The sequence below is a fragment of the Haliaeetus albicilla genome, chromosome 16, assembly GCF_947461875.1.
Source record: "Haliaeetus albicilla chromosome 16, bHalAlb1.1, whole genome shotgun sequence".
NCBI lineage: Eukaryota > Metazoa > Chordata > Aves > Accipitriformes > Accipitridae > Haliaeetus > Haliaeetus albicilla.
In genome coordinates this window covers 16,556,487-16,584,465 of record NC_091498.1, presented here as the reverse complement: position 1 = coordinate 16,584,465, position 27,979 = coordinate 16,556,487, and the positions used below count along the sequence as shown (strand labels likewise).

Genomic DNA, 27,979 nt, shown 5'->3' with positions numbered 1-27,979 from the left:
TTGGGAGAATTGTTTTGTAGCGATTCTTACGCACTAAGCCTGGAATATCGTATTCCTTTGGATCAACAAAGTTCATTGGAATTTCCTGTTAAAAAAAACCAAAACCAAACAAAAAAAACAAAAAACAGAACACAGCAGGTAACATTATTAGATTCAGAAGTGGAATAAAACACCCAAGCCCATTATGTCCTGCCTGTGAGGGAGGAAAAGTGATGAAGTCAACTGAGACATATGGTACAGTACTTCTTGCAATTTACCACCAAAATATGATTGATGTTTCCTTTTACTGTCACTGGCTTTCTTTTCTGAAATCCTTAATATGAAAAAGCTCATAGTGACTAATTCATTGAGTAATATGCGCGACAGTGTTATGTTAGCTCCTAATATTATTAGAGCTGAACTGCAAGTGTAGGCACAGAACTAAGCAAAAGGTGGTACGTAAGATACTCTGCTCCAAAAGCGATGGACCTGAGATACCATCCTTTCTGACTCACACTCCTTCTTCCTCTCTGAGGGTGGAAAGAAATAATTTGCTAGTGACTCTCACCAGCAACAAATTATGACACGTTATGACAGGTTGGTGTACTGACCTGACTCTATGGAGCTGGGGGAGCGTCATTCGTTTTGCTCATCACACTTTAAAGCTCCGTGGGCAAGGACAGCAAACAGGTGTTCACGGGTTACCTGCTCTCTACACTGCTGACGCAAAGAACACACAAAGATGGAGGGGCTTCTTATTCTCCACTACTCACCTCCTGCAAGTAAGTGGAAAATGCCAGGCAAGAACAAAGAGGAACCTTCCACCAACTGAAGTCAGCAGGCATACAGTGAGATAGGATGTGTTAACCAGGCTCAGCAGAAAAAGGTCTCACGGGAGCTTGGCAGCAGAGCTGGTCATCCCAGCTGCTGCACACTAGATTTGAGAGGCCAGTACTGGACATGCTGGTAACAGGAGTCAGGGTTAAGTAAGACATGCCTCACTCTGGGAAGAAATTAAGATGAGCAGAGCTATGGACTATGTTAAATTATGGAGCTTTAGAAGACTGACTATCTGCATTCTGTCTCTTACACAGCACTGACCGTACTGTTGGGCTTAAAAAGAGGCAATTAATGATAAAAACATTTTGTTGAAGTAGCTTCCTATCAATCTGGGGAACTGCATGGGAACAAAACCTTCATGTTTTCCTCAATTGTTACTTGGTATTTAGTCACCCAAAACTCTTCCTGAGCCAAGCTCCATGGTCTGCTTTTGGGACTTAGTCATTCATTGCTCAAGCAAATTCTTGGTGAAATCAACAGGACTTCCACCTGAGTAAAACTCTAAATCTTGTAAAAATTTCAGGACCCAGCCCTGCAAGTGATGTCCCCTCTGAGTTTTCTTCCAAAATGAAACACGGCTGCTTGCTTCATCATTGATCTGGAGTTTGCAAACCAAGTACGTTAGACAGACTGGAAATACATGATGCAGAGCTAGCTGGTGATAACTGTTTCATAAAAAAAACCCACAAACTAGTTTACAATTTTTAATTACAGAAACGACATTTTGATTACACAGCATTTTTGGCTATGCTTTTTCAGTTTTCATTAAAGAATGAAAATGGCTTAGGATACTTTGGCTGTTGAATGATTTTCTGAACACCAGGAAAACTAATTCAAAATCTCTCAGAGAAATGAAGCATATTTTTTCCTACTTCTAACATTATTTTCTTTGCTTGAAAGCTACAGTGCCCCTCAGAGACTGATGAAACTGTATGTGGACTTGTTCAGCAGTCAATTCAGACACTCACTAAGCGAACATTTCCTCCCTAGAACAGCAACAGATGCTTTACTTTAAAAGAATCAGGGCTTGCCTACACAAAAGCTGCTTTTCTTCGACTTGTACAGCACTAAGTGAATTAAGGACCACAGATATCTGGTGGTCTGTTTTGAAACAGAAGTCCAGACTATCTATCTCCCCCTGTGCTTGTAAAGTGAAAAAAACCCTGAAATTGCACAAGGAGGGAAAACAGCAAGTGATAATCAAAGTGTTACTCCTGCCCTTTCAGACCCTTACAGGTCATAAAGAGGACAGGCTGAAAGAGCTTTTATGTTGCAAAACATCCATCTTCCTCGGGCTCTGCTGAGATTCCATGTGTAAGAAAATATTTGACTTGGCAGCATTAACTTCTGTAGCCCTTGACCATGTGCATGCAAAGACTGTGCCCTGGTTACCTCCCATCTTGTGCAGGAATTTACAACCCTGCCCAGTAGACATAATACTCATAGCCACTGCAGTGTTTCGCATATTTTTTTTGCCAGGTACAATAAACATGACTATGCCTATCACATGGACACTCAAGCAATTAGGGAAGAGAATCATAGAATGCAAAGATCTAAAGAGCCGGTGTACTCACTATACTGAAATGTATCTGGCCTTTATCCTAAACTACTTAGAAATCCAATTTTCAACTGCTTGCTTCATCTGTATATGTGTATTTTTTCTCAAAATGAGGCAAAGAATTATTTCTCCCAAAGCAACAGTGGACACAGTGATCCAAGGAAACATACTTCAGAATCCTAAAAGCAACTGACAGAGCACCTTACAACTAGTAAATAATTTTTGTGCAGAAAAAAAACCCAGTAAGACACACTTTCTATGGCTCCTGCTGAGTGACATAGCCATCCTGTGCTTCGATTAACTGGCGGACATTCAGGCTTGGAAAGTAGCTCCACACCAAGCATTAAACAGCAAAGAGCATCCACTTGGACTAATTTAATCCCTAGGGCAACTCCAGACATATTTCAGGAAGTTACGCCTATAGCAAACTTGGCTTTTCTTCTGTACTCTAGTGAAAAAGTTTGATTTTTTTTGTTAAAAAGTAGCCAGCTGACAGAAACAAAACCACTTGTGAAAACAAAGCTTTTTTTTTGTTGCCAGAACAAATTCTCTAGTTTTTAAGTGACAACATCACTGAAACCTTTCAGATGTTGTCATTCCAAGGGATGATGAATTTGGGAGTTGCATTAAATGCTTCATGGATGGAAGTGGAGTTTGTATGTACTAATTTTAGACTTGCAGAAAATAGTAGCAAGGTTCATAGAAGAGAGTCAACATCTCATTTTTCTGATGCTTCTAGAAGAGAGGGGTCAGATACTCACAAAGAACTCTGCCTGGAGTATGAAAGGATCCAGTGCTTTCTTGTGCAGTTCCTCTTCAGTAAGGATGTTTGATGCTGTCTGGAGGTATTCTCGGGCTGACTGTTCCCGTGGTGACATGACATAGCCAAAACCTTGCTCAGAACAGCCTGGGGTACACATATCCAGTGTGAGTGAAACATTTGAACCTCTTCTGCAAAACAGAGCAATCAAAGTTTGCTTACAACACAACAGACTGACCCATCATTGTCAGCAATGAACACGGTCCAAATGACAGATAAACAGTGACTTTAGAAAAGCACCCAGCTGGTTCTGCTGTGTACATTTGGGCCACTAACTGTGAAAAACGGCTGATGCTTCTTGTGTGGACAAGACCGGAAGATGATTTTCTGCACTGGAATATGAAGGCCAACACTTTCAAAGTGTTGTCTGTGGTGGGGTAACTGTATAATTTGTCACCTAAACAGAAGCAATTCGCTTGTCAAAGGTGCTGAGCAGGCAAAGTTTTCATACTTGTGTAAATCACACCGTATTTTTGGATGCCTAAATATGGACTGACATTTTAGACACCATTGGTGAAAACCTCGGTCTTAGTTTTTGTCAGGCCAGATCCTACTGAATAACCATTCATTAGTAGCACAGACAACATCAGTGGGGTAAGATCTTGGGATAAACATTACCAGTTCAACAGTAAAAAAAGACATGAGAAGCCAACCATTGCAGCAAATAATTTTTCTGTCTGAAAAACTTTCTTTCCATAACAGTAAATCATGAAAAGGGTAAAATGAATGTCCCAATATTTTAACAGTTACATTAAAAACAAGAGATGCTGTTGAATGTAGAATCTTTAGTGACTTTACTGTAAGTTAGCCACACAAAATCTGAAAAAGTCAATATGCCTGCGTTGTTTATTGAATGCATTTTTAAAGCATTTCTGAGCTTCTGTCAATCTTGCATATCACAGACAAAAGTAAGATTCAAGTGCCATCAGTGAATCTATATTTAAGTATCCTTAACATAATAATAAAATCACACAATACAATGATTACTAGATGTAATGTTCTATGCATCCACACAGTAAACCTATTTTTGATGACTCTCAACTGGCAAAATCTGGTTAGGAGGTGTTTGCAGGAGCTGTTGAAAAGCCATGTAAACATGCAGGCGTGACCAGCTCACGGGGAAGACAGTAGAAGTTGTTACTTGGATCACAGCCCTTTTCTGGATTTGGGAGTTTTTCCAGAAGAATGGGCAGCCAGCCTCCTGGGGAAATTGTTTTGGATGAAACATGACCACTAGTGGTAGACACTGAATCTTTAGTGACACCTTTCAAAAGATTTTTACCCTATCCTCCTGTGTGCTGTTAAATAGTTACTACATTCCTCCCCAGAAACAGCTGCATTTGATAACGAATACTTTTGGTTCTTTTAAAGTAGAAGAGGCTACATACATAAAGATAGTAATAGTCTTCAGCATGAGGAAATGAGATTGTTTCTTCTTAAGAGTAACATTCAGCGCTGTTTGAATTTAGCTAGTGACTACCCTTCTAATGGTGTAGGTGGTTAAAGAATGCAAGGGAAGTAAGAGAGAGAGAATGGATGCAAAAGAGGGATAGGTAGATAATTCAACACAACACCAAACAAAGGAAGAGTGACCAATGCTTGATGTAAATTAAATCTGTCAGAGCACAGCTCAAACCTGAAATAATGTCTGGCTTCTCAAGCACACATGTATGTTGAAAACAAGTTTATTTCACATGTTAACTGTACATGTTCTACCTAGTGTGAGAACTTCAAGCCATTGCTTTCTTTTTCCCATCTATACTTCTTTGACAGTTTTTTAAATGTAATTCATTACTTGAACTAATTGATATTTCCCAACTGATATTCCCCAATTCTCTTGAAACAGTAAATAAATTTCCTGCAGGCTAGCAGTCACCTGAGAAGAAATTTTTAAAATGAGAGAAATGGAATGGAATCAGGGATAGTGAAAAGCACAAATGACTGATGCATTTCAAGCCCAGTCTTGCCCATAACAAGAAACAATGGCAAAACTCACTGGTAGCAGCAGGCTCAGGGACAAACCCCAGAGGTTACTGCAATCTCATATTTAAAGTAGAATATAACAGTAGAAGGTAGGACATTTTAGGACAAATGTTGTAACCAAGAATAAAGTGAGAAAAAACATTCTAAGCTCAGAGAGTGCAAATTAAAAGCCTCTTCTGTAACATTCCCTTTTACTGTGTCATGTGGAGCTTTGGAAACTCAGCATCACACTTTTTGAAATCTAAGTTCTGCCCTTTGTTTTAAGTTTTGGATATGAGAATTAACTATGGTTAGCACTCCAATTAAGCTTGAAAATCTAGAAATAAAGAAAAGTGATACTTTGCTATGTTGGGCCTTTCAGTAACCTCATTCTTATTCCTAACATCATCACCTTTGCAGAATTTCTTCACAGGATTTCTATCACCAAGATCTTTGTTCTATTTCACTAAGACAAATGAAAGAACACAAAACAGAAAAAGATCTTCGTTTTGTCATAAAGCTGTCTTTTCCCCACTGTGAATCTCTCCGAGAAGCTCTGTTGTCCTGATGGTTCAAGCAGTGAACACTGGCTCACCCCAAAGGTTCATTACTGGGTTAATTTCAAAGGAATTGGACTAACCTATTTATATGAGAGTTATTGCAGAATACCACTTGTCCTATGGTTTGCTTTTGGAGAAAGAACTAATCCTCTAGCATGAGTGGCAGAAAAAAATTAACAAGATACACCTCTTTCAGAGGTAAAAGCTTCCACGGCCCTGTAGTGGATTTCATGCTATGCAGTTGCCATCTTGGGGAATGGCAAGAGACTGATCAAACACAAATGGATATTTTGAAGGAAAGAAATTATGCTTTTGAGTAACACTTGTTGACAGCTGTCTAGAAACTCTCTGTTTTTTGGCTAATAAGTTTATATTTATGACTGGACTGAAAACAAGACAGGAAATAAAGCAGATGCTTGGCTTTTTTAAAACCACATTTTAAAGTGACATTCATGAAGGCAATAAAGCTTCCTACTAGGCACAGAACTCCTAAATCCACAAAATCTGGGACCAGACTTTCCCCTATTAGTCACATCTACCCTACCTTTCTTGCAAGCCCATGGATTTAACCGTTAGAGTAGCTGGATCTGTCTCCGCTTTAATGTCCATTACGCAGTCAAAGACCGGAGTCTCCGGTACAGGATCCAAATCTAGGAAGTCATCCTCATTTTTATCCTCTGTCCACTCTGAGTACGTGAATGAAGGCTGCCGGCTCACAGATTGGCGTCTGTCCTCTTGTAGTGGAAAGGGGGGGTCTGGACGAGCTCTGAGTAGATGCCAAAACTGGAGGAAACAAACATTTAAAAAAGCTTTCTGCTTGTTGCCAGCCCTTCCATACAGCCTAGAGGATGGGTCTTTAGGGCAGCATCCCAGTTTGCTATAACGTATTAGAATTGGAGAGTACTGAAGAGGACAGGAATGTTCCATGCAGAAGTAGCTTTGTGGTGCATGTTACAAGGATTCACATCTACCCATTCAAACCTGCTTTCAGCCACAGAGGTTTCCACAGAGCTGGCCAGGCTTAACTCAGGGATACAGTGGAAGCGGAATGTGCTTGTGACCATCACATGCAAGCCAACATGATATCACTGTCCTTTTGTTCAGTTTCTTACACTTCCTAGGTTTGTTTACAAAATAAAAACCTACTGTATTATTCTACAAGTGTACCTCTCCTTATGGTTTTCCATATAAAATTTAGATATAGCTGGGTTAAAGTAAATACAGTTTTCCTGAACTGCACATCTTTGAAAATCTGGCACTGTACCACAAATTCATGTATAAACCAATCATTTTTTAAAGAGGCCTTGATTTTGATGTACCTGTTTTGAGACTCAGAATGCCCATATCAGTTTCTGTCCAGTGGCAAAGACTGTTTTGTAATCTAATTATCTGATTTAAATATGGTATATACATTAAATAATAAATCTTGTGAAGTTCTAGGACATAAATGTAATATTAAAGTTTATAATATAAATTAATGAAAGGTTTGAAGTGGCATGAATCTAAAAAATTACTGTATCATATTGGTTTGCACGGATGCTGTGGCACACTAGATGATTTGGAGATTGTATCAGTAGACTATTTAATCCCCCACACAGGCCTCAGTTAAAAATTTCAAGCCCACTTCTGAATTCCAGGATCTGGAACCTTAGGCCAACTTCATCCCTTTAGCACTGAACTAGGAGCAGTATCACTCAGGCTAAATGTTATACAAACTATATTGTACTGTCACACATCCTTTTGAGACTAAGAATAAGGGCTCGTATTTTCCAAAGTAAAGCCTCTTTCATCCTTTTCTTATATGGCATTTAAATGGGCAGTTGAATTTAGAAAATGTGCCATGAAAAAAGGTCAAATTTCTCTTCCTAGGCTACTAAAGCATATTAGCTTGTATAGGATTTTAAACAACAATTTTCTTGTGCCTGTGTGTCTTCATGTACTCTCATTTCTCTGAGCCTAAAGAATGAAAGGAAGTGAAGCAAGTTTTAATTTCTGTTCATAGTCAGCTTTAGCAAATGTTAGACTGTCACAAAGCAGCAGTATTCATTTGACAGTTACTTCAAATAAAATGTTTTTTTGTTTGTTTTTTTCAGTTAATCACAGTACACAGTAATTACAAAAGCAAACATAGGAACATGATTACTAGACCTTTATTTTACACAAATTTTGGGCCAAGTCTGAACTGAGTCTGTCCTACATGCTTTGGCCTGTTGGATGACAAGCAAGAAGCTTGAAGATCTGATTCTATTTTCATTCCCCAGGATGACTTCTAGAGCATGGCAGTCCCACAGTACTAGACATGGTTCTTTCACATACTGCAAGACTGTAATAGCTGAGCAGTTCAGAGTGTAAAGTATCTGCTCAACAACTTCGTACTGCTGGAGAGTGCTGCTGTTATTAAAAATCAACTGCTGAGGGACAAGTGTAAGGTCTAGGTACCAATTATATGTTACAGATTCTAGAGCTGGTGTGGTGACACAGGACTGATTTTACTGGTGATTTAACAAACTGTAAATCCAAAGGAACAAAAAGTTCACCCTAGAAACAAAGCAGCTTTTCTTTGGGTTGAAAGAAGTGTGTGGTAAATAAGAGCTGCCCAAGACACTGGAAGAAATTAAGTTACACATAAAAGTGATGGGGTTAAACTAAATAATGGAAAAATAGTCAGCTCTGAAAACTGTTCAGGAGGACTAAACAGCTCAATGCTGGTTCTCTGCAGTTGCCAGGGTCTTAACGCACCATTATATGGGACGGAAAACAGACAGCATCACTAATACAAGCCTCAAGAACTCTATCCAGCCTTTTATTATCACTGTGATTGCTAACCTCCAAACACATCCTGGTACCTGGCTACTCTCAGAAAAGTACTTCAAATGTTAGCTAAGGTCTACTCTCCTGAAAAATTTGCTGTACATATATTAGAGTCACAAACTCCCTGATATGGGAATGAGCTGGACTTTAGCATGTGCACAGACCAGACAGGGCCTCTGTTCTCTTGGTATCACTTCTGAGAATCCACTTAACCACCACTTCTTAGCCTTGTTATATGGCCCAACAGTTATTGCTCTACATTAAAGCAACAAAGTACCTGTATAAACAGGCACATTTTCTCCCTTCCCCAGGGAACTACTAAAGCATTACTGTAAGTTACCAGAGCTGCTGAATAAAAAAATGCATAAGCTGCTTTTCACTGGTATGCCATCTAGAATATACTTAAGTGTGGGACTGATGTATCAGGTCCATCTATAAAGAGAGAAGGGTACATTTGGGAAAGAAAGATTTCATCATAAAGGCACTCCTCAACATAAAAGACCCCTTCAAGTTCCCTTCTAAGCAGCACGTTGCTTAAAACCAATTTAAAACACACACAAAAAAACAAAGAGGGGATGAGAAAGAGAGAGACCACTCAGCTGAGACAGAGGGAAAATAAAGAAAACTGCCTTCATGCAACTGTCTGTTTTCCACCAGGCTGGGATTCTAGAAACCCTCCTTAGCTCCATCACTACGTTATTTTCAATGTTCTGCTAATGACTATTTTATACCTTATTCCCTAAATACTGATGGAAGCAGATGTTTTCAAATTGCAAAGCAGCATGACCTGAGATGTCAAAGAGTAAGGTAACAGGTAGGTAGGAAGGGACAAGGCTCATACGCTCTCTCTAAACAGCCTCTCCTTCCTAATGCCACTGTTAGAGAGAGCACACTGGGCAAGATGGATCATTGGTCTGAACTCATAGGAAATTTCTTATATTCTGGTGCTCTGCAACTTGTTCAGAGACCAGGCTGTAACAGTGACATTCGTGCATCCACTCTAGCTAGAAGACTGTTAGCACAGACCACAGGAATACAAAACAGAGCAAGCTTGACTACGTGGAAACTGTTATAAAACTGTTTTCTGTACAAAAGTTTTAATGAACACTTAAAAACGGGCCAAGACTGCTCTCATCTACACTGATATAAGTGTTCACTTGCAAGGAGTTACCACATATGCAAAGCAGTTCAAACTGAGATCAGAATTTTTGGGCACAGAGAGCTTTCATTTAAAGTTCCTTTCTCTGCTAAGAATGGTTCAGCAATAAAATGTTTCCATCCACCAAAAAATAGGTTGGATATGCAGAAAAATCAAATCCCTGCTATTCCGATTTCCAGCTCAGAATGTTTTGCTGCAAAATTACCTGGAATTGACACAGTTCATCACAATTCTCAGATGTCTCATTTTTGTTCTTTAATATTTGCAATTACAAAAACACTAGAATTTTATTTTTTTGAGGACAAAATTCATCTGGATGAGGAACGGCAGCACTGAAAAAGCAGAAAATTGTATAAATCCGGCTAACTTCCTTGCCTACATCAATGGTCCCAATAATGGAGGCATTAACACTAATTACTTCACCTTGTGAATGGTTTTAAAAAGTTCATTCACCTGACACATTAAACAGAAGATTTTGCCACTGTGCTGCCTCTGAGTGAACTTAACCATGGTATGTAATATGACAAACTTTCCACCAGGGAGTGTGGCCAGCAAATCAAAGGAGGTATTCCCCTCTCCTTGGCACTGATGCAGCTGCACCTTGAATACTGTGTCCAGTTCTAGGCCCTCCAGTTTAAGACAGATAGGGACAAAATGGAGTAGGCCCAGTAGAGGGCTACAGAGGAGGTCAGGGGTCTGGAGCACATGACCTTTGAAAAAGGTGGAGGGAATTGGACTTGTTCAGCCTGGCAAAGAGGAGGCTGGGGTGATCCAACAGCAGCCTGCAACTACTTGGAAGGGCAGCTCCAGAGACAATGCAGCCAGGCTCTTCTTGGTAGTGGCAGCTGGTATCATAAAGGACAATGGCCACAAGCTGCAGAAATTCAGCTTGGACATTCAGCTTTGGGAAATTTAGATCAGACATTAGGAAAAAATTCTTCCCCAAGAGCGACATGCAGTCATAGCACAGGTACCCAGAGAGATGATACATCTCCTTCCCTGGAGGTTTTCAAAACCTGTGTAGAAAAACGCATTGCTGACCTTATCGACTGTTGGCAACAGCCCTGCTTCAAGCAGGATGTTAGACTAGCAATCTCCAGAGGTCCCTTCCCACCAGCAGTCCTGTGATTCTATGATGTACTTCATTATACTGCACATCACTCAAACGGCATGTACGCAGTACAGCTTCAGCTTCCTGAGCTACCTGAATGTGCACTGCTGTAAGGACAGGAGGTGATGTTCCACCTTCATATTCAGTAACTGCATTCCCACTCTAGCGGAACAGTATACAGGGGTATGAAAAGCCATGTTCAATTAGAGCTCCCTAAAAAGAAAGAATTCTCCATAGCTTTCCCATCTACCACACAACTTTGTGCCAGTTACACAATCAAGGGAGAAACACAATACACTCCTCCTGCTCCCAAACAGCTGACAGCTAACTAGATCAATTTTAGTCATGCCACTAATCTTGTTCTGCAACTGGGGCCTTGGCCTACATCTACAAGGGCATTACATTCACAAGTGCACTGGTGCTCTGGAACGGCTCTTTCTGCCACTTAAATCACTGGATGCTCTGCAGCCAATTCATAGGGCAGCAATATTAGATGGTCCCATTATTGGACCACATCCCTTCTATTTAAGTGAAAATAGTTTGCCCATCTGTGGATGGCAAGAATAAAACCCATCAGTGTAATCCCCAATTCATCAAGAAATTGAGCAAGGGTAAGTGTAGTCATGATTCTTCTATGTAAAGCAAGCAGATAATTATATAGAAATAGCCCCAAAGATGTTGCTTTACAATCAACTTGGGCATCACATCAACAACTTCGGGTAAATTGGACACCTTACAAAAACTTGCTGAAAAAGGGCATGGATATAGTTTGCACAGTATCATAACTTACCAGAGATCCTACAAATAACAGTCCTAGAGAAGCTAAAGACAGCAGGATGTACAATACCACAATGCTCCCGATTCTATTCAGGTCCTGTGAAACAACAGAATTGACAATGATTCATAAAGTATTCAGGGGCACAGTATAGCATCTGCATGCCTGTTCTTGGCAATCTGTGTATTCATTCTTGGATTTCCCATGCAGATTTAGTCATACCATACTTTTGTCTGTGGAAAAGCCACCACTACCAACAGAAAAAATGCCAGGCTTTGGAGAATACTGAAATTGAAACCACCTCTAAGCCCCAGCATCTCAGAAGGTCTAAAAACCAGATTTCACTGTGAAGGCAAACAGGAAATCTGCTTCCTACCCTCATGCATTGCCAAAATTGAGATCTGGATCCATGATTCAATTCTGCAGCCTGGACCAATGTTTCATTGCCACAGTCAGTGTAATTTTATACTGCGGCAAAGGGCTTTGAAGAAAGTTTACTGTTCCCATGTTTATGATCCTTACATAAAACCCAATCACGGAGGACTTTTCTACATTTTCTACACATTCTGTGAAATACCATCAGGTTCATTCACAGCACTGGCAGTGAAATTCACTCCGATGTCTTAGTCATATTTAAGTAGTTTAGAGTTCAGCCTGTTCTCAGTAGTAGGTGCAAAATTCAATTCTAATAGGCTTCAGTGGGCAAGGAGTTTTACTCTGTTTCTGACCCACTAGTACAGCTAAAAAGAAAGTCAGAGTTAAGAGCTTACATTTGCTTATTTTAATGTCAGAAGACTTCTTTGCCTTTCCTGTTTTCAAGTCTAAATTTGCACAGTAAATAGTGCTATAATAAACAGCCCTCAGATATGCATGAACATCTGCACAGAGTCATACTCGGAGTGTTCTTGTGGTGCATTCTAGGAATCAGTTTGTTCCACACTGAACACTTACTTTAAGTCAAAATCCTATAAATCAGGGATTTTCTGTAAGAAACAATTTGTTAATGATTGACCCACTGTAAATAAGATACAGGCTATACTCTATGAAGAGCTCTGATTGTGCATAATAAATCCAACTGAGAAAGGGCAAAGAAAAAGTGCTTCTTTCAAATAAACAAAAGAGCAGCTCATAAATACTGTTAAAACAATACAGAACTCTATCCACTGTACTTCAACCACAAGAGGCACTGAGTCAGATTTCCTATTTGTACTGCATAGCCTCTGCTACAAAGATCATGTATGATGAACCTAAGCATTCTGACAGCAAATATATTTCACTTGATTTTTGAAAGTAGCTGCTTAACACTTAATTAAGGTTCTGTCCACACTAGAGAAATCTGCACTGGGTATAATTACCACAGTAATTTATCAGATGAATCATACTGGTGTATGTGCCATTATGTCATGGTGAGAAGCTAAGCAATTTTATTGGGGTAGCTTTTTAAAAATAATTGAATCTGTACACCTAGTACACCTGAAATACTTTTACTGCACATGGCTATGCTCTAAACACTCAACAAAAACCAGAATTTTGTGACTGAGTATCTTGTGATTTTGCCCCTTTATGTGGGTTGATCCATTCTTCCAGAATTTAAGCTTCTATCCACCCTAATAAATTAAGTTCCAGGTCTCCCTTTACTGTGAACTAAACCTCAGTGGGCTGATTTCTTATTGCTTTGTTTCATTTGCAATCATTTGCACATTATGGAAAATCTGCTGTGCTTATCTAACACGATAGCCAAAAATTGAGCTCTGTGTCTTGAAGATAAAATACGGAACTATTTTCAGAAAACTCTTTTCACCGTTTCAGGACACACACACAATGCAGCAGTCACTATATTATAAGAAGTACATGTGTATTATGCTTTTAATCAGAACAGATATTAGAAGTACCACCCAAGGCTACTGACATCAACTATATAATCAGAGAGGAGTACAGGGACTTACCTCCCCTTGATCTGACAAAAACTGTTTAAATGGGGTAAGCAAGTAAGACAGCAGGTCAAAGGCGTTCTGAGCTGCTGGGATGGTCCCATAAGTGCTGTACCACAGCATCGTGCAGAGAAGCTGTGCAATCAATCATAAAATATATAATGAGCATCTCTCATTAGACAAACATTCATTTTCATTTCAAGACTGCATAATTAACTAATTTAGTTCTCACTGATTTCATGTTGATCATCATTTTTGCTTTAAGAAGTCAGGTATTTTCTAGGCTGTACCTTAACAAGAATAAAAAGACTGAAGGCTAAATGCTTAGCTACCATTAACTAGATACATATCACTGAGTTAAGCAAGCTTACTCTGATCTACACTAGCAAAAGGACTGCCCATGGTAGCCTGTACATCAAAAAAGCAACAGATTCCTCTGATTTCTGAACTTTCAGCATTATTACTTTTAGATTAAAACTGGTAATTCAATGAACTTTGTATGTTATTAAAAGACTATTAAGGCCTAGCCCATACTATGCAAAGCTCTCACAAACAGCCATGTTCACATAAGCATCCCTATAAACAGATACACACACAAACATACACATGTTGAAACATTTCATTTGAACCACTTAAGGTTGCTGCACGCACCACAGTTATCATAAAACTACAAAAGCAATGTTGCTATATTTAAACACCCTCACACAGAGGTATACCCTCATTCCCAAACATGAAAGGCGCATTGCAACTTTAAAGGATACACCTCCCACTCTACCTTTTAACAAGACGGTTATTTACCCCCATACATATCAGCTACAGCAAATGGTTTTGTTGGGAGATGGGTCATTTGGCAAAGGAGGCATTTGCAGAGGGGCAGGGAATAGGATGAGAGTCTGGGACATCAAAAGGCAGGGGCTGTTTGCAAAGCAAGGCTGTGAGAGGTGGCTGCAGAAATGATAGGACTGCAGCTATGTCCACTGCTACATCTACAATGAATGAGGAGGAAACCTCCCAAGCCAACAAAGCTTAAAAGAAGGGTCCCAGCATTTCAAAGTGATGTCAAGCTGCCTTACCAGTATCTGTGAGAGGACAAACAGATACATGCTGTCTCCAGGCATTAATCCATTCCACCAGTCAGCCCAACCAAGCAGCGCTGTTTTCTGGGAGGTTTTCAGGGACTGCTCCTTCCTGTTCAGCTGTCCTTGTTGTCCTTCAGCTTCATCCATTGACTCCATAACAGCTGGATTGGAAAGACCTTCACATGAAAATGACACGTGCAGGGAATGAATAGCATGTAACCCTGCAGCCACTGTGGAGGCTGCAAGGGCTACTGTTTTCCTAGAGACGATGGTTACCTCTCAGTTCTGCATCAGTTAAGCATGGCTCAGGATTGTGAGCGTCACACTCTATTAGTGCAGCTGTATTCACCTGCCTTCGTAAGAAAAAAGTAAGTGTGGGCGGATAAATTATTTTCCCTTTCTTTCCGGAGGTGCAGATTCTGGGCTTTGTTGTTAATAAATTCTCATTTACATTGCTGCACCTTTTCGTTTTCACTTTTTAAAAGGAACCATCTGTGCTATTTCCTAGCTCCACAGTTCCCAGCTACATGGTGGCAGAGAACCCATTTTGTCCCTCCCTGCCTCAATTTCTCTATTTCCCCTTATTTGTCTGCTTTGTCTAATTTGATTATAAATTTCTAGGATAGAGACTGTTTCATGTTACATGCCTGAATAGTGCTCAAGGGCTCTGGGTTTTGGCTGAGTGTCCTAAGGCACTAATAAAATAGACTTTATTCTAATAACCTACTTCTTGGATGAATTCATACTCAAGAGCTATTTAATGTAATGCTATTCCATTCAGTGGGAATATGCACTGGAGTGGCTAGTCCCTCAGTAATAGTATTTTGAACACAGTCTGTGTAGATATAAATTAATTTACAAGCTAAAAGGAGTGAAAGATCAGACCCATTTGATATAAGTACTACTGATTTACATCTTTCTACATGAGGAAAGTCCCAAGGCTGCCCTGTGCACAACACTTTAGCCTTAAGCCTAAGCCAGCCACCTGTGCACAAGGGAAAATCCACATCATTGGCCCTTCCATGGTTTGTTGAGGTCAGGTTTCTACAAAATGTTCCTCTCAGACATTTCTCTAAATGTCTCACAACAGTAACTCTAAGTCAGATAAGCAACCATAAACTAGCCACAGCTCTAATTAGGCAAATAAAACATGGGATCCATGTACCAGCTGAGGGTCTGGCCATTGGTACAGTAAGGATTCATGAATATATCCCATTCCGATTTCTAAAATCCAAAAATGTGAGAGTGGACAGGAACACAAGATGTTTATTCCCACTCTGTGATTGTTCTCCCTCCCCTCACTGAAACAGATCTTATGACATCCATCCCCACACAAGAGAACAAAGTGTTTGGGAAATGCTGATGGCTTCCTCTACCAAGTTCTCCATTCCCACAGACGCCCAGGAACAACAGGGTCATCATTGTGTAATGACTGGAGAGACCCAGAGACACAAGAAGGAGCATATGGGAGCTACTACCAGGTTCTGCCCCAGTAGCTCAGGTTACTGGTTTCTCATTTTCAAAGTATCTCCACTCAGTTTGTGATTGGCAGTGGCTTGAGCAGGGGATACTGAGTATAACTGGTTACATGTAGCTGTTTTCATTGTGTTTACACAGGTATTTCTCAGGAAGCATAAAGAATATGCATCTAGATAGACATATACCCATGTATGTCATACCATAGGTATATGCTGAAATTAACTATTTGCCAGGAAGGACTCAGTACAGTAATTTGCATAAACACTATCAAAGTTTCATATTAAATACAGGCCAAGAAAACATGGAAAAATAGAGAACTAAAGAGGTAAAATCAGAAGTGTCAACAATTCCAGCCTGTATTTCTCACAGTGGTAAAACTTCCTTCACTTTCATCTATATGTCTTTAATGCTAGAAGACAACTGCTTGAAAATAGCACTTTTCAAAGAAAAGTGGACAGTTTCTGGAATACAGCACAAGAGATCATGGGAGCTCTATCTCTCTGCCCTCAGGCTCCAGCCAGTAAGCCCATGACAAACCCCCCACAAGAAACACAGAGAGCCCAGATGCAGTCCTGGGTGTCCAGGGACACTGACCATATGCTTAACACCTGACTTTGATACCCTGCTACATAGAGCTGGACTCTTAAGTACTCCAGGAGGACAACTGAGCAGCCACATTAAGCAGTCACAGTTAAGGCTGCTTAAATACTTTCAATGCTGACCTCTGCTTTAATTTTCTATCATGTGCTAAAACTTAACAGTTAAATTTGAAAATTTTCAAGCTTCCAAACTGTTCCATGTCTCACTGCATTTGGACAAGAATTGAGGGGAAAGCCCTTGTTAATGATTGCCAATTTTTTCCCGCTATTCTTGTGGGATGTTTATGCTCTGTGTTTTGCAACAGGAATTTGAAATTTAGCAGAGACAGAATCTTGATGTCAGAAATTATTTTTGCCATCCATGCAAGAAGACACGCACCTGTGGCTGAAATACAAACCTTGAAAAATATCTGTTTACGTATAGTTGATTACAGCTTCCTCCTAAAGTCTCTAACGTTCTGTTTTCACTAAGCATGTTTTAAGTTCTGCTTTTCCTCTATCTGCATTAAATAACACACCTCTGTCCCTAGGAATGGCTAATGAACCTATTTCCTGTTTTTTTCCAAATCCTAATGACTTCCTTTCTTGGATACTCCTCCCCAAAACTCAAGATAAAATACACACAGAGCAGAACTAAAACATCTTTGGGAAAATAACCAGAACAAGGAGCCAGGGAATGCAGATTTCAAGCTCAGTTTTCAACTATTTTTTGTAAGTCATAATATTTCATATTTCAGACTTTTTTTTTAAACTGACCAAAAGCTCATTCACCAGCCTTATGCAGTAGGTAAACAGAATTTCTTTGTTTCGTATCTGTAACAGCCTGAGATTTTACAAGGTCACTTCTGTCTAGGTTGGAAAGAGAACCCTGACTCTAATATGACGATGTGAAGGCCACTTAACCACACACCTTCTGGAATAAAGACGTCAAAGTTAGGGGACCACTCTGTATCTGTAACCATGGGGATCTATGCCTCTCCACAGCCCAGAAGCCCAATTCCTGGTATTCCAGTGTTGTCTAGCAACAGCTGTACAATTGTAGGAGCCACATTCTCCTTCTTATGACTGCCCTATATGAAAGACAATAGACTACTTCTACTTTCAATTGCTTTCACTGCATAAGATAGAGATCTGGTCTATGGACCTAGGAGCCCAGGACTCCAGCTCTGCTGAATTGATACTGTTATCAGCAGGTATTTTCACTAATACAGTAAAAGACAACAGAGACAAGGACTAAAATAATGGAGAACTGTTTGAATTCATACATATAAATTTATAGATTAAGATTCATATCTTGGGTATACAAAGAAAGTGCCTTGAATTAAAGTCCACTCAAAAATTTGCTACTCCAAATCACAAAAGATTAAATTTTAACAAACATAACAATGCTCACCTACGGTTCTGTATTGATTTAACTATGTCAGCTTTACACAATACTTCAATTACCATTCACACTTCATCTTGCAATCCTATATTCCTGTATTATTTGCCCTAATGGGCCGTGGATTCTTTCAGTGCACAGATTAGGTAATAAATGAGTGAGACATAAGTAGACTTGTCTTGTGTCAAGGTCAGTGTGAAGGTCTTGAGACAGCTTACAAGGATGACTACATTGTGGAGGAGTGAATTAAGCCTCTGTTCTGCTAGTTTGACTGACAATGAAATCTAACATCCATGTGATATCCTCCTGATATCACTCCTCTCCTGCATCATGGAGACTGGGATTCAAGTTCCACAAGTAATTCTGCTTTGACACAGGACTAAGCTTGCTAGAAAAAAAAACCCTTTGGCAGAAGAATTAAAAGGTCTCTGACATCTGTAGCAGCCATATGGGTTGTTAAAGCAACTTGAAATTTCAAAACAGCACCATAAACTTAACCTCATCCTTGCTGTTCAAAGTAAGGAACTTTCTGGATCAAGCCAGTGATCCATTCATCCTGTATTCTTTCCTGAAACATAGCCACCAGTACAAGCTGCCAAAAATAAATGGCACTACACTTTGCTATGGAATAACCTATTCAGGGAAACATCTTTATCCACTCACAAGGTATCAGCTGGCTTCTGTAACTCAGACAATGCCCATTTTTAAAACCCCTGTGACTCCATCTCTTTCTTCTTCTGACTTCATATGTGGGTACATAAAAGGCAGAAGAATGAAACAATACCTATATACACTCTCAGAAAAACATGTGCTTAGAGTACTAGACTTAACTGGAACATTAAAAGGCACTGTAGTAATGATAAGTAAGTCAACAATGCCTTACAGTAACAAACATGCCATGATCCAATTGAATGTTGCTGTGGGCGAGGCATCAGCAGCTCTGTAACTCAACTGATTCATACTTAAGAGCCTTCAGAGAAAAACAAAACAAAACAAAAAACAACCCCCCAGAACCACATATCCTGGCTGTATTTCCTAATGAAGTTAGCACTTGTCCTGGTTTTGGTTAAACCACGGCAGCACTTTAAAAGGAACTTGTGTCCTCTCTTATGCATGGGTGCTAATGCTCAAGGAATTGACAGAGCTCTGTTGGCAGACTTAATTTAACAATGTATTCTTGAGATTAAAAAAGACTTGTTCCTTACCAAAAGGATTTTTATAATAGAAATAAAATGTACCCCAGCTATGAAAATATAGTGCTCATACAGTTACTAGACTTTTACTTACATCCATCACACCATGCCTGTGGGGATTATGCTTCTAGAGGACTGGGCAGTACTGCCTTTCCGCTGGGAAATACAAATTTTGTTAATGGTGGCAGCTTCTTCATTTGTGGTGGAATGCCCAAGCTCTGTGGAACTACCTGCCAGACACACAAGACAGGAGGGAAAAACAGGCCTCACCTGTTCTGCCAACTCTCAAGCTGCAGCAGCCAACACACCACAGCAGCTCAGCTGCATTGTCCCATATTTTTTTACATGTGTGGAGATACATATCCCTCTGAACCTGTCTATACCTTCATGATGGCTATGCATGGCAAGAATTTACTCTATAGGAAGGGACCACAGTGTGGAAGCATTGCAAAGTATGAATATGCCAGCAATACTTCACTTCCATCAAGATTACCAACACTTCATACCACAGTCCTAAATCCACATACAGCCTCTTCAGATATCAAAATGCAACTGCCTACTGAAGTCACTGTCTCTGATTTCCATTTAACTGCTAGGGGGACCTGCTATCAATTAGGGAACAGCAGATGAATGCATACTACTGATATGGGTCTGCAAATCAATTGCTGTTTTTCACATGCATCTAAACTGCATACGCAGGACATAGCCCTGGCATTGTACTGCACTTATCTGGTCAAGACCTTGTTAAATCTACAGGTCAGAAGACACACTGATTGCAGGCAAGTCCAAATGCTGGCAAGTGAATGAGCTGCCTCAGAGCACACATGAACAAGAAGTAGCTTGTGCTGGAGGGTAAAAAGACAGCTCATCTAATCAAAGAACGGAGCTTTAGGAGAAAGGTATTGGCTGAGAAGACATTCTATTTTTTGCTTTTCACTGCAGTATAAGAAGGATGGAAACAATAATTAGGTTTTGGACCAAAAGTCAATCTTTCTTTTGCACTGCAGTGGTATGGGAGGAAGTGGGTAAGAGGAAGGGGACCCTTCATACTTGCATGGCAAACAACTTGTGTACTTATATTCCTCTCTCCACAGGAAACCAACTAGTGGGTCACTATTCTACAATTCGGAAACTTACTGAACTTCTTTATAACCAGCCAATCTCAGATATTAAGGAGCTAAACATAATGATGGAAGCTGCATCATTACTGTTTACAGATGGATACAATTCACCACCTAGGAAAGTCTGTTTTTCCTTGACGCTCTGTGCACTCTTAACTAACTCATTTGACAAGTGATGTTAAAAATTACACTCAAGATCTAACGAGCTGTGTTGAAAGCTGGGAATGCTACTTCCAACACTTGCTGTAATCCTAAGAATGTATCTCTTTCTCCCTGGCTCCTCCATTATTAATTTTTTTTTTTTTGACCTTTCCTATCATGATATGGTACTGACTACTTCTACTCTACTTGATCCCTGACCTGCTCTGCTTACAAGAGTTCAATACATTTATTTTTTCCAAATGGCTGAATGACACTCTGATTGGGAGGAGCGCATCTAGCCCCTAGAAGTATCCAGATTAAGAGCTGCAAAGAAAAACATTCCCAAATGCACCCTGCAGCTACCTACTACTGCCTGACTGGAGATAGAAGGGATTTACAACAATGTAATCGTCTCAATACTTCCAGTTCCACTCTAGAAAAAGTCCAAGTTTTAGCTGCCAAGAACTTGTGATTGGTAGATCCTGCGTTTGTAACGCAAAACCACATAGAGTGCTACTTCAGAATATACCAGACAGCTTAATTCAAACACTAGCAACAACCCAGACAGATCTACATACTCCACGAAGTTCACCACTAAGCACTGCAAGGCACCAAAGCAATTCTAAAATCACTTCGGTATCTAACTGGAAGCCATTTAGATTCATCCAGTGGTCCTTGTAGGTCTGCAAACTGCAACTGCAGACTTCATTCTCCTCTCTGTAACAGAGCTCAAAGAAGAAATAAGCCTGACGTACCATGAATCCAAGTAAGAGGTTCAAGTACCTCTAACTAACATCTCTGACACATTACAGAGGAATGGAAAACTCTTCACCAGTCTACATACCAGTAACCTGGTTGTCAGTCTCTGATGTTACTTATTCTGAGATGAAATTCAGCTTACAATTTCTAATGCTTTCAGTTTGCACTAAGTGTATCTACCCTGGACCATAAGAATTAGCTGGGCCAAACTACAGGCATTCATAGCTGTGTGTGCAACAACTGAAAATTATAACATTCAGGGATTCTATCTGGGAAAGCTGGATCTTTCTGATAAAATGATCACACTGGAAGTAGCCAAAAATATTGGTATTTAATTCACTCCGACTCCTGGGTTGATATGCCCATCAAGAAGAATTCAGCTGCTCAAGAGCTCTCAAGTGGCACTGTTTCAGGCTCTCTGAAGATTCAAGAGAACATCACCCCATGCATTTTTTTTTTTCTTTTTTCTTGGAGGGGTGTGGGTGGGTGGGTGGAGGTGCAGGGGAAGGGGCGTGTTGGGTTTTTTGCATGTTATCTACATCAGCCGAAAGGGAAAAAGTTCATCTGAAAGATCAAACTCTGGAACACAAGTCTGGAAAATTTGGTAACAACAAGGCACACTATAGCTTTAAAACTGAGCTTTTAGTAAGTATGACCACTGATATAAAATGTCTACCTGCTGTTGCTTAGTCTATTGAGAAAAATCTGCTTCAGTCCTCCCTTCTGAAAGAAAAACACAGAAACTGATAATAAAATACCACAACTTTTTGCATTATAGATGTCAGAAAGACACTGCAATGGCCCCTCCTTAATACTGAGTGAGGAAAAAGGTTCATTTACCCTTGTGTGACAGAGGACAACCCACAAGTATCACCAATTTTCCTTTGCACTTGCTTGTCCATGAGTGGCAGCTAGCATGCTTAAAGTCAGCAGCCTCATTCTGTGAAAGGCAAACGTTCTCTGTGGAGTTCTGAAACAACAGTGCAGAGGGGGAAATGGGTGTCCTCTACTAGCCAGGAAAAGCACTGGAAACTTGCACCTCTGAAGTTCAGCTGGTACGCTCTGGCTGCTACTTAAGCCAAACTCTGATTACCAAAATGGAAAGACGAATCAGGAGAAGAGGAAAGCAAGGAGGAAAGTCATGCAGAAAATCTGTGAGCAAGCCAGGCAGTGAACTGAGGCCTACACATTTCTAGTCCAATGCTTCTCCCCTTTCACTGGAAAAATTTTTAACAAACTTGGAGAAGAAACTTTCCTCTCTACTTGAAATAAGTTCTGCAGGAAAGAATATGCAGCCCCTTCTCCCTGCTGGTGGGCTGCACAGCTCCATCCATAAACGGCCTGTTTCATCTCTGAGGGAACAGGAACCTGATGCCAGTGTGCGAGAAGAATAGTTGCCTTTCCACTCAGCAGCTCCCTGCTGAACTGCTGAGTCACACATTTTCTCTGCATTCATTTTCACACTGCTCCCACTCAGTCCACCTGCCACTTCGTCTGGGATGGGTGGGAGGAGAGAAAAAGGTGAAGTCAGAAAAAATGTTCATGTTCACCCAGGACCATTATTATGATACTGCAGGGTCACACAGAAAAGCAAGCCTGCAAGCTGCTAGAGAGGGATGAAGAAGAGAAATATCAGATTGCAAGACAAACTGACTCCCCTCTTCTTCTTCAACAAGAGGAGACTGGCCAGCAAACAAGTTGCAAACCTTATCTGATTTCCCATCAGTCACTGATGTTATGTGCTTGCTGATACGTTCTGCAAATTTCAGGCTTCAGACCAGACCTTGAGGTTTTCCCTCTTGTCTGTGATTTAGAAGAGCTTTCAAGCTGCTGTGATTTTTTCAACAATTCAACAGGTACTGTGTAGTAATTGACTGGCTGTCACTGGGAACTGCCACAATGGTAAGTGCCAATACCATCTGGATAGATTCCAGTTCCTAAGGGCATCTTCAGCTGAGCTGCTGCAGCGGAAATGTCCACCAGCCCCAACTTCCATCATTCCAGAAGATGAAGGGAAAATCTTAGCCATTTTCCTGCAGCTTCCATAAAACCCAAGCACAACAGGAGCCAACATCTCCTGCTACCTATTAAATTCTTATGTAGAAAAGGGACTCCACTATCAGTGGTGGAATACATATCTATTATGGTTACAGAGGGTCCAGATTGCTCTTAGGTTGGGCTGTACATATAGAAACATACATTTAATTAAATTATCAAGGTAGTAATTTTTTCTGTAATTAGATTTCTGGACAGTACAGTTTATAGGTCATGAAAAAAGAAAATGCTCAGAAGCTTCCTAGCTTATTAAATCAACTATCTGAAAAAGCATTTCTGAAACTGACTTTCAGACTAAACCAGGACAACCATGGTTAATTTTCAGAGTAATTTTTAACCTACTGCTACTGTTAGTATTCAGTAGAAAAACTGAGGGCTTGTTAGGAACTAAATAAGGATTTTATTTTGTTAAGCAGAATTAGCAATTAAAAAAGTAAGCCTGGTTTTGCCTGTGAGAAAGAGTCTGTTCTTAGTTAGTGTTCAGCCTTGCTTCTCAGTAATTCTTCTGGTGCAAGCCTGTTCGCTTGAAAATGTGCTTGTGTTCTCCAGGCCTAAAGTGCAAAGACAAAATCCAGTCTCAGAAGAGTTTAATGACATCGCATTAACATGCCTTTCTATATCAACTTCCACTCCCCACCCCTAGAGTGGCTCATCATCATGTTGCTCAAGAAATAGTTCATGAAAAAAATGATAACTGCAGGGGAAAATAAATGGGAAAGAGAAAAGCAAAACTCAAAACCTTCTCAAATTTCCCCTGCCTCCATACAGTTTTTTTGTTCGAAATAATCAAAAGAATTTGCAAAACACAATTTTAAAAGACAAGGCTCTGGTCTATGAAGTCAGTCCTGCAGAGGGAAGGATGCAGTCTGCCACCAGAGACTTTGTTTCACTGAAGGGTGAGACTGGGACACCTTATTTCAGCCGCTGTCAAACTCTTCCTTCTTGGAAGAAACCAGATGCTCAAGATAGCACTCCTCCCAGACCTGGAGTCCTACACAGTGCTATTGGCTGCTTAATATACCTAGCCCATCTAGTATGAGAGAAAGTAATGTATTTGATCATCTCACCAAATCTCTAGTCCATAATTGATATGAAACAGAGTTACAAGGGAAAAGCAGCTTACAATACCCTTGGCTGACACCACTCTAAATCGGATGTAAGCTTCACTTACATGGGAGCGGGAAGAAAACAAAATCATCAGGCTCTCTTGCTCTAGAAAGACAGGTTCAGCAAATATGAACTGCTTGAAGCCATCAGAAGCAGTAAGGGACTGTCTGATAAAGCAACCATATGGGAAGTATATGAGAGCTACTGTACCACCTGCTGGGGTCCACTTCTTCTCCATTAATTGTTATAAACTGCTGTGTCTCTACTAATAATGGAGGAGTTGCTCTTAATTTACAATGCAAGATTAGTTATGCCCTTGTCCACATATAAGTCGTCATCCCACTACTAAATGAAATACACAAGAGGTTTATTCTTAATGGCTCTACTAATGCTTACAGGTCTGTAACACAAGATGCATTGTTAAGCACCATCCTTTTTCCTTTTCTCCTGTGAAACATGTCAAGTTAAAGGATATGCTATTTCTCATGGCAGCTAGGGCCCCTAGAGCAGTGTTTGCTTCGAAACAACTAAAATATTAAATATGGTGTCAAATTACAGCTCTTAAGTGAATGTAGACCCTTGGCGGGCAGAGACAGTGAATATTAACTTCTATCACACCCACATATAATTAGCATTTGCCATCTTTCAATCAGGGCTCTATTCAAAGCTTCTTTTGTTTTTTGCATAAGGCTCTTTCCTCCTTTCCTATTAAATCCCTTACCTAAGGTCCATCTGATCACCACTTAACAATTAGATGCATTTTTTTTTTAATAAAAAAATACATTTCTTTGTTATGCTGTTTTCTTCAGTGAAAGTTTTCAAGTGCCTGGTGATAATTTTGGGGGTGCCTTGAGCTTTTGTAAACAGACTGCAAGTTGACTTTCAGTGGAATTGGTTGTCCCAAATTATTCCCAGCCTGCAAACTCCCTTTAACACTGAAAATGGAAACCCACAAAGCAGCTCTGTAATTCCACAGTTAAAGAGCTATGGCTTTGACTGCTTGTGAATCAGCCTTGCACAGACAACATAGCCGGGGAGAACTGTCAACAGCACAACAACAATGCAGATTGAGATATACTGGGCTGAATTCTCTTTCTGAAACCGGATAACCAACTTTCCCCTCCCAAACCCAAATTATAATTTTTGTGCCTTTAGCCTTTAACTACAGGATATACTTAAATGTGTCTGAATGCATAATCAAAAAATAGCAGCAATAACTTGAAACCAGTCAAACGGCCTCTGCGATACAAGAGTGAATCTGACAATTAAAAGAAACAAACACATTCCGGTTTCATGCACTTTTGAAGGTATTTACTATTCATACTACTATCACCTGAATTGGTGCTAGCACACTTGTATTGCTTGAAAAAAAACCATATTTATTCTCATAACTGAGTAACTTCTACAGTTCTAATGCCAATACCATTGTGTGTTTCTAATTTCTCTTCAGTGACTTACTAGCCTGGTGTCCTGTAGGTATTAAATCTGCTTTCTGCTCCAGTGAATGAGAGGGTTTGCACCTTGAAACAGATGGGCGATATGCTGGCTTCCTGCCAGGTTCAAATGTGAACATTTTGATGTCATTCATTTGGGGGATAGCCTGCGTTACTAAGTGACTAAAATCTTATGCCCTGGAGCCTTCAGCAAAAACATTTAGGAAAGCCACTATCACATTCAACATTTATTTCAAAGACATTCTCTTTCCTGAGCAAAGTAAATTATATCAAGACTAATCTCAGCAATCATCTTCAGCCACAAACCTGATACATGCCTCAAGGGTACTATTCCAAGTATAAGCATTTCACTTTCTTTCATGCATTTAAAAAGGCTATGCTTGCACAGCTTGGCTTCCTCAGAAAGAAAGGGTATCATTCAGATACTGTAACTTAGGCTCCAGAATAAGCACTTGTCTAGATAAAGGTGTGGACATGTAGAAACAGGATGTCCACACTCCATTTTTTCTCTGTACTGGACTGCTATTTCCATCCAGGGCTACTCCATTATAGGCCCAATGCAAAGCCTGCACAATTAAATATCATTGCTTCCAGTTCAATGCTCTGTTACCTCTGTAACTGCAGTCCCTTCATGTTGGGGGGATGCTTAGATTATTAAAATGTGGTAGGTATAAAGGTCTCCTTAATCTCTCCTTTCCCCTAGCTAACCACAAAGCAGCACAAAAAGTGAACAGTGCACACAGAAGAAGGTAACAGTCCACTTTGCCTACTTGTGTCTAGCCTATATGGATTCCTATACTGCGCTCATCAACATGGGTACACAGCCTTAAGTAGTCAACTAAAAAAATACAACAGCTTGCCTTCTCATCCTTTTCCCAGTGAGGGAACACACACAGAGCAATGTTTTGTCTAGATAGATAAGCAGACATGTACAAGTTGTTACAGATCTATGTCAGAGAAGGTGAGACGAAAAAAAGCACACACAGATGATGAGCTTTGCAATTATTCTGGGAGGATTTTGCACCACTTGTCTGCAATCATGAGCTTCACTCTACAAAACAATCTAAAGAAACAAACCTCCCATGAACACATGCATCCCAAGGCTCCACTTGATCTAAGGTGACTGCACCTCACACCACACAGCCTCATGCTGAGTTACCTTAGCAAGAGCTGACATTGATCACCAAGTCTGCAAGGTGGTAAGCAAAGTTCTGTGGAGACACCATTTTGGATCCTGCATCAGCATAGCATTTCTACTTCTAGCTCCAGTGGCAGCTTGGTATCAGCTAGCCTAGGGATTTTCTTTCTGTACTTCAGCAAACAGTGCAGAAATGCTCTTTGATACCTTAGACCGAGACCATTCTGGAGAGGACTTGAACACGATCTGATGTTACATGGAAGCAGGTGGCAGGTATGCTGCATTTGTGGGAGGCATGGCCGCCAAGGAGGTACACTTAAAACATCCCATTGCTACAGGTATAAAAGGTCTCACAGTACCTCCTATTCTGAGGATTAAAAGACAGCAAGTTATTTTACCACCTTATCTATGCAACACAGATTGGGGCTATTCAAAAACATTGTTTTCTCAGGCCTTGATTAAAGCATTTCTTCCTTGTCAGGAGCTCCTGATTTCATAACATTTATAATTCAGATCACCACAAAGGCACCAAACAAATCCTTATGGACTCCTAGTTGCCCCACTGTGCTGTCTCCATGTTGAAACACTGCTGTTTATTTAATATATTTTGAAATACGGGTAGTCAATTGCCTTCCATAGCATGTTCCTTATGAAGTGTGGGTGACAGTATGTGTCAATGGGAAGCAAGTTTTCATCCACACAGCTATATTCCTGCTATGCCATCCAGAACACTTCATCTGCATTAACAGGAGATGCCAAACACCTCATACCAAGTCTCTTCCCACACTGAGGTATACACTTGACTTCAGTGAAGAAGTTAAGCCTGCACTGAGTAGTACTGTAAATCTCAGTCTTTGCTTCTAAGGACCAATGCAGCGCTTTCAAACCCACCCCCACCTCTGGTCTTCCTCCACAGGGGCCAGATTCTACTAGAAGATTTTTTTTTTTTCCTTGCACCCCTCAACTC

General features: G+C 40.2%; 1 protein-coding gene across 9 annotated transcripts in view; it reads right to left on the bottom strand.

The window, feature by feature from the left end:
• The window catches only part of PTPN5 (protein tyrosine phosphatase non-receptor type 5), an 86,315-nt gene that overhangs the window by 23,216 nt on the left and 35,120 nt on the right, over positions 1-27,979 (bottom strand). For 8 of the 9 annotated variants that reach the window (XM_069803689.1, XM_069803685.1, XM_069803690.1 and 5 more), the window contains 6 exons: positions 14,580-14,761; positions 13,522-13,641; positions 11,591-11,674; positions 6,264-6,502; positions 3,139-3,328; positions 1-85 (listed from right to left, as the gene is read on the bottom strand). In XM_069803689.1, the coding sequence (XP_069659790.1) occupies positions 1-85; positions 3,139-3,328; positions 6,264-6,502; positions 11,591-11,674; positions 13,522-13,641; positions 14,580-14,741 (880 nt within the window). In that variant the 5' untranslated portion in view covers positions 14,742-14,761. The remainder of the gene's footprint in view (positions 86-3,138; positions 3,329-6,263; positions 6,503-11,590; positions 11,675-13,521; positions 13,642-14,579; positions 14,762-27,979) is intronic. The other variant, XM_069803692.1, reaches the window with a different exon arrangement.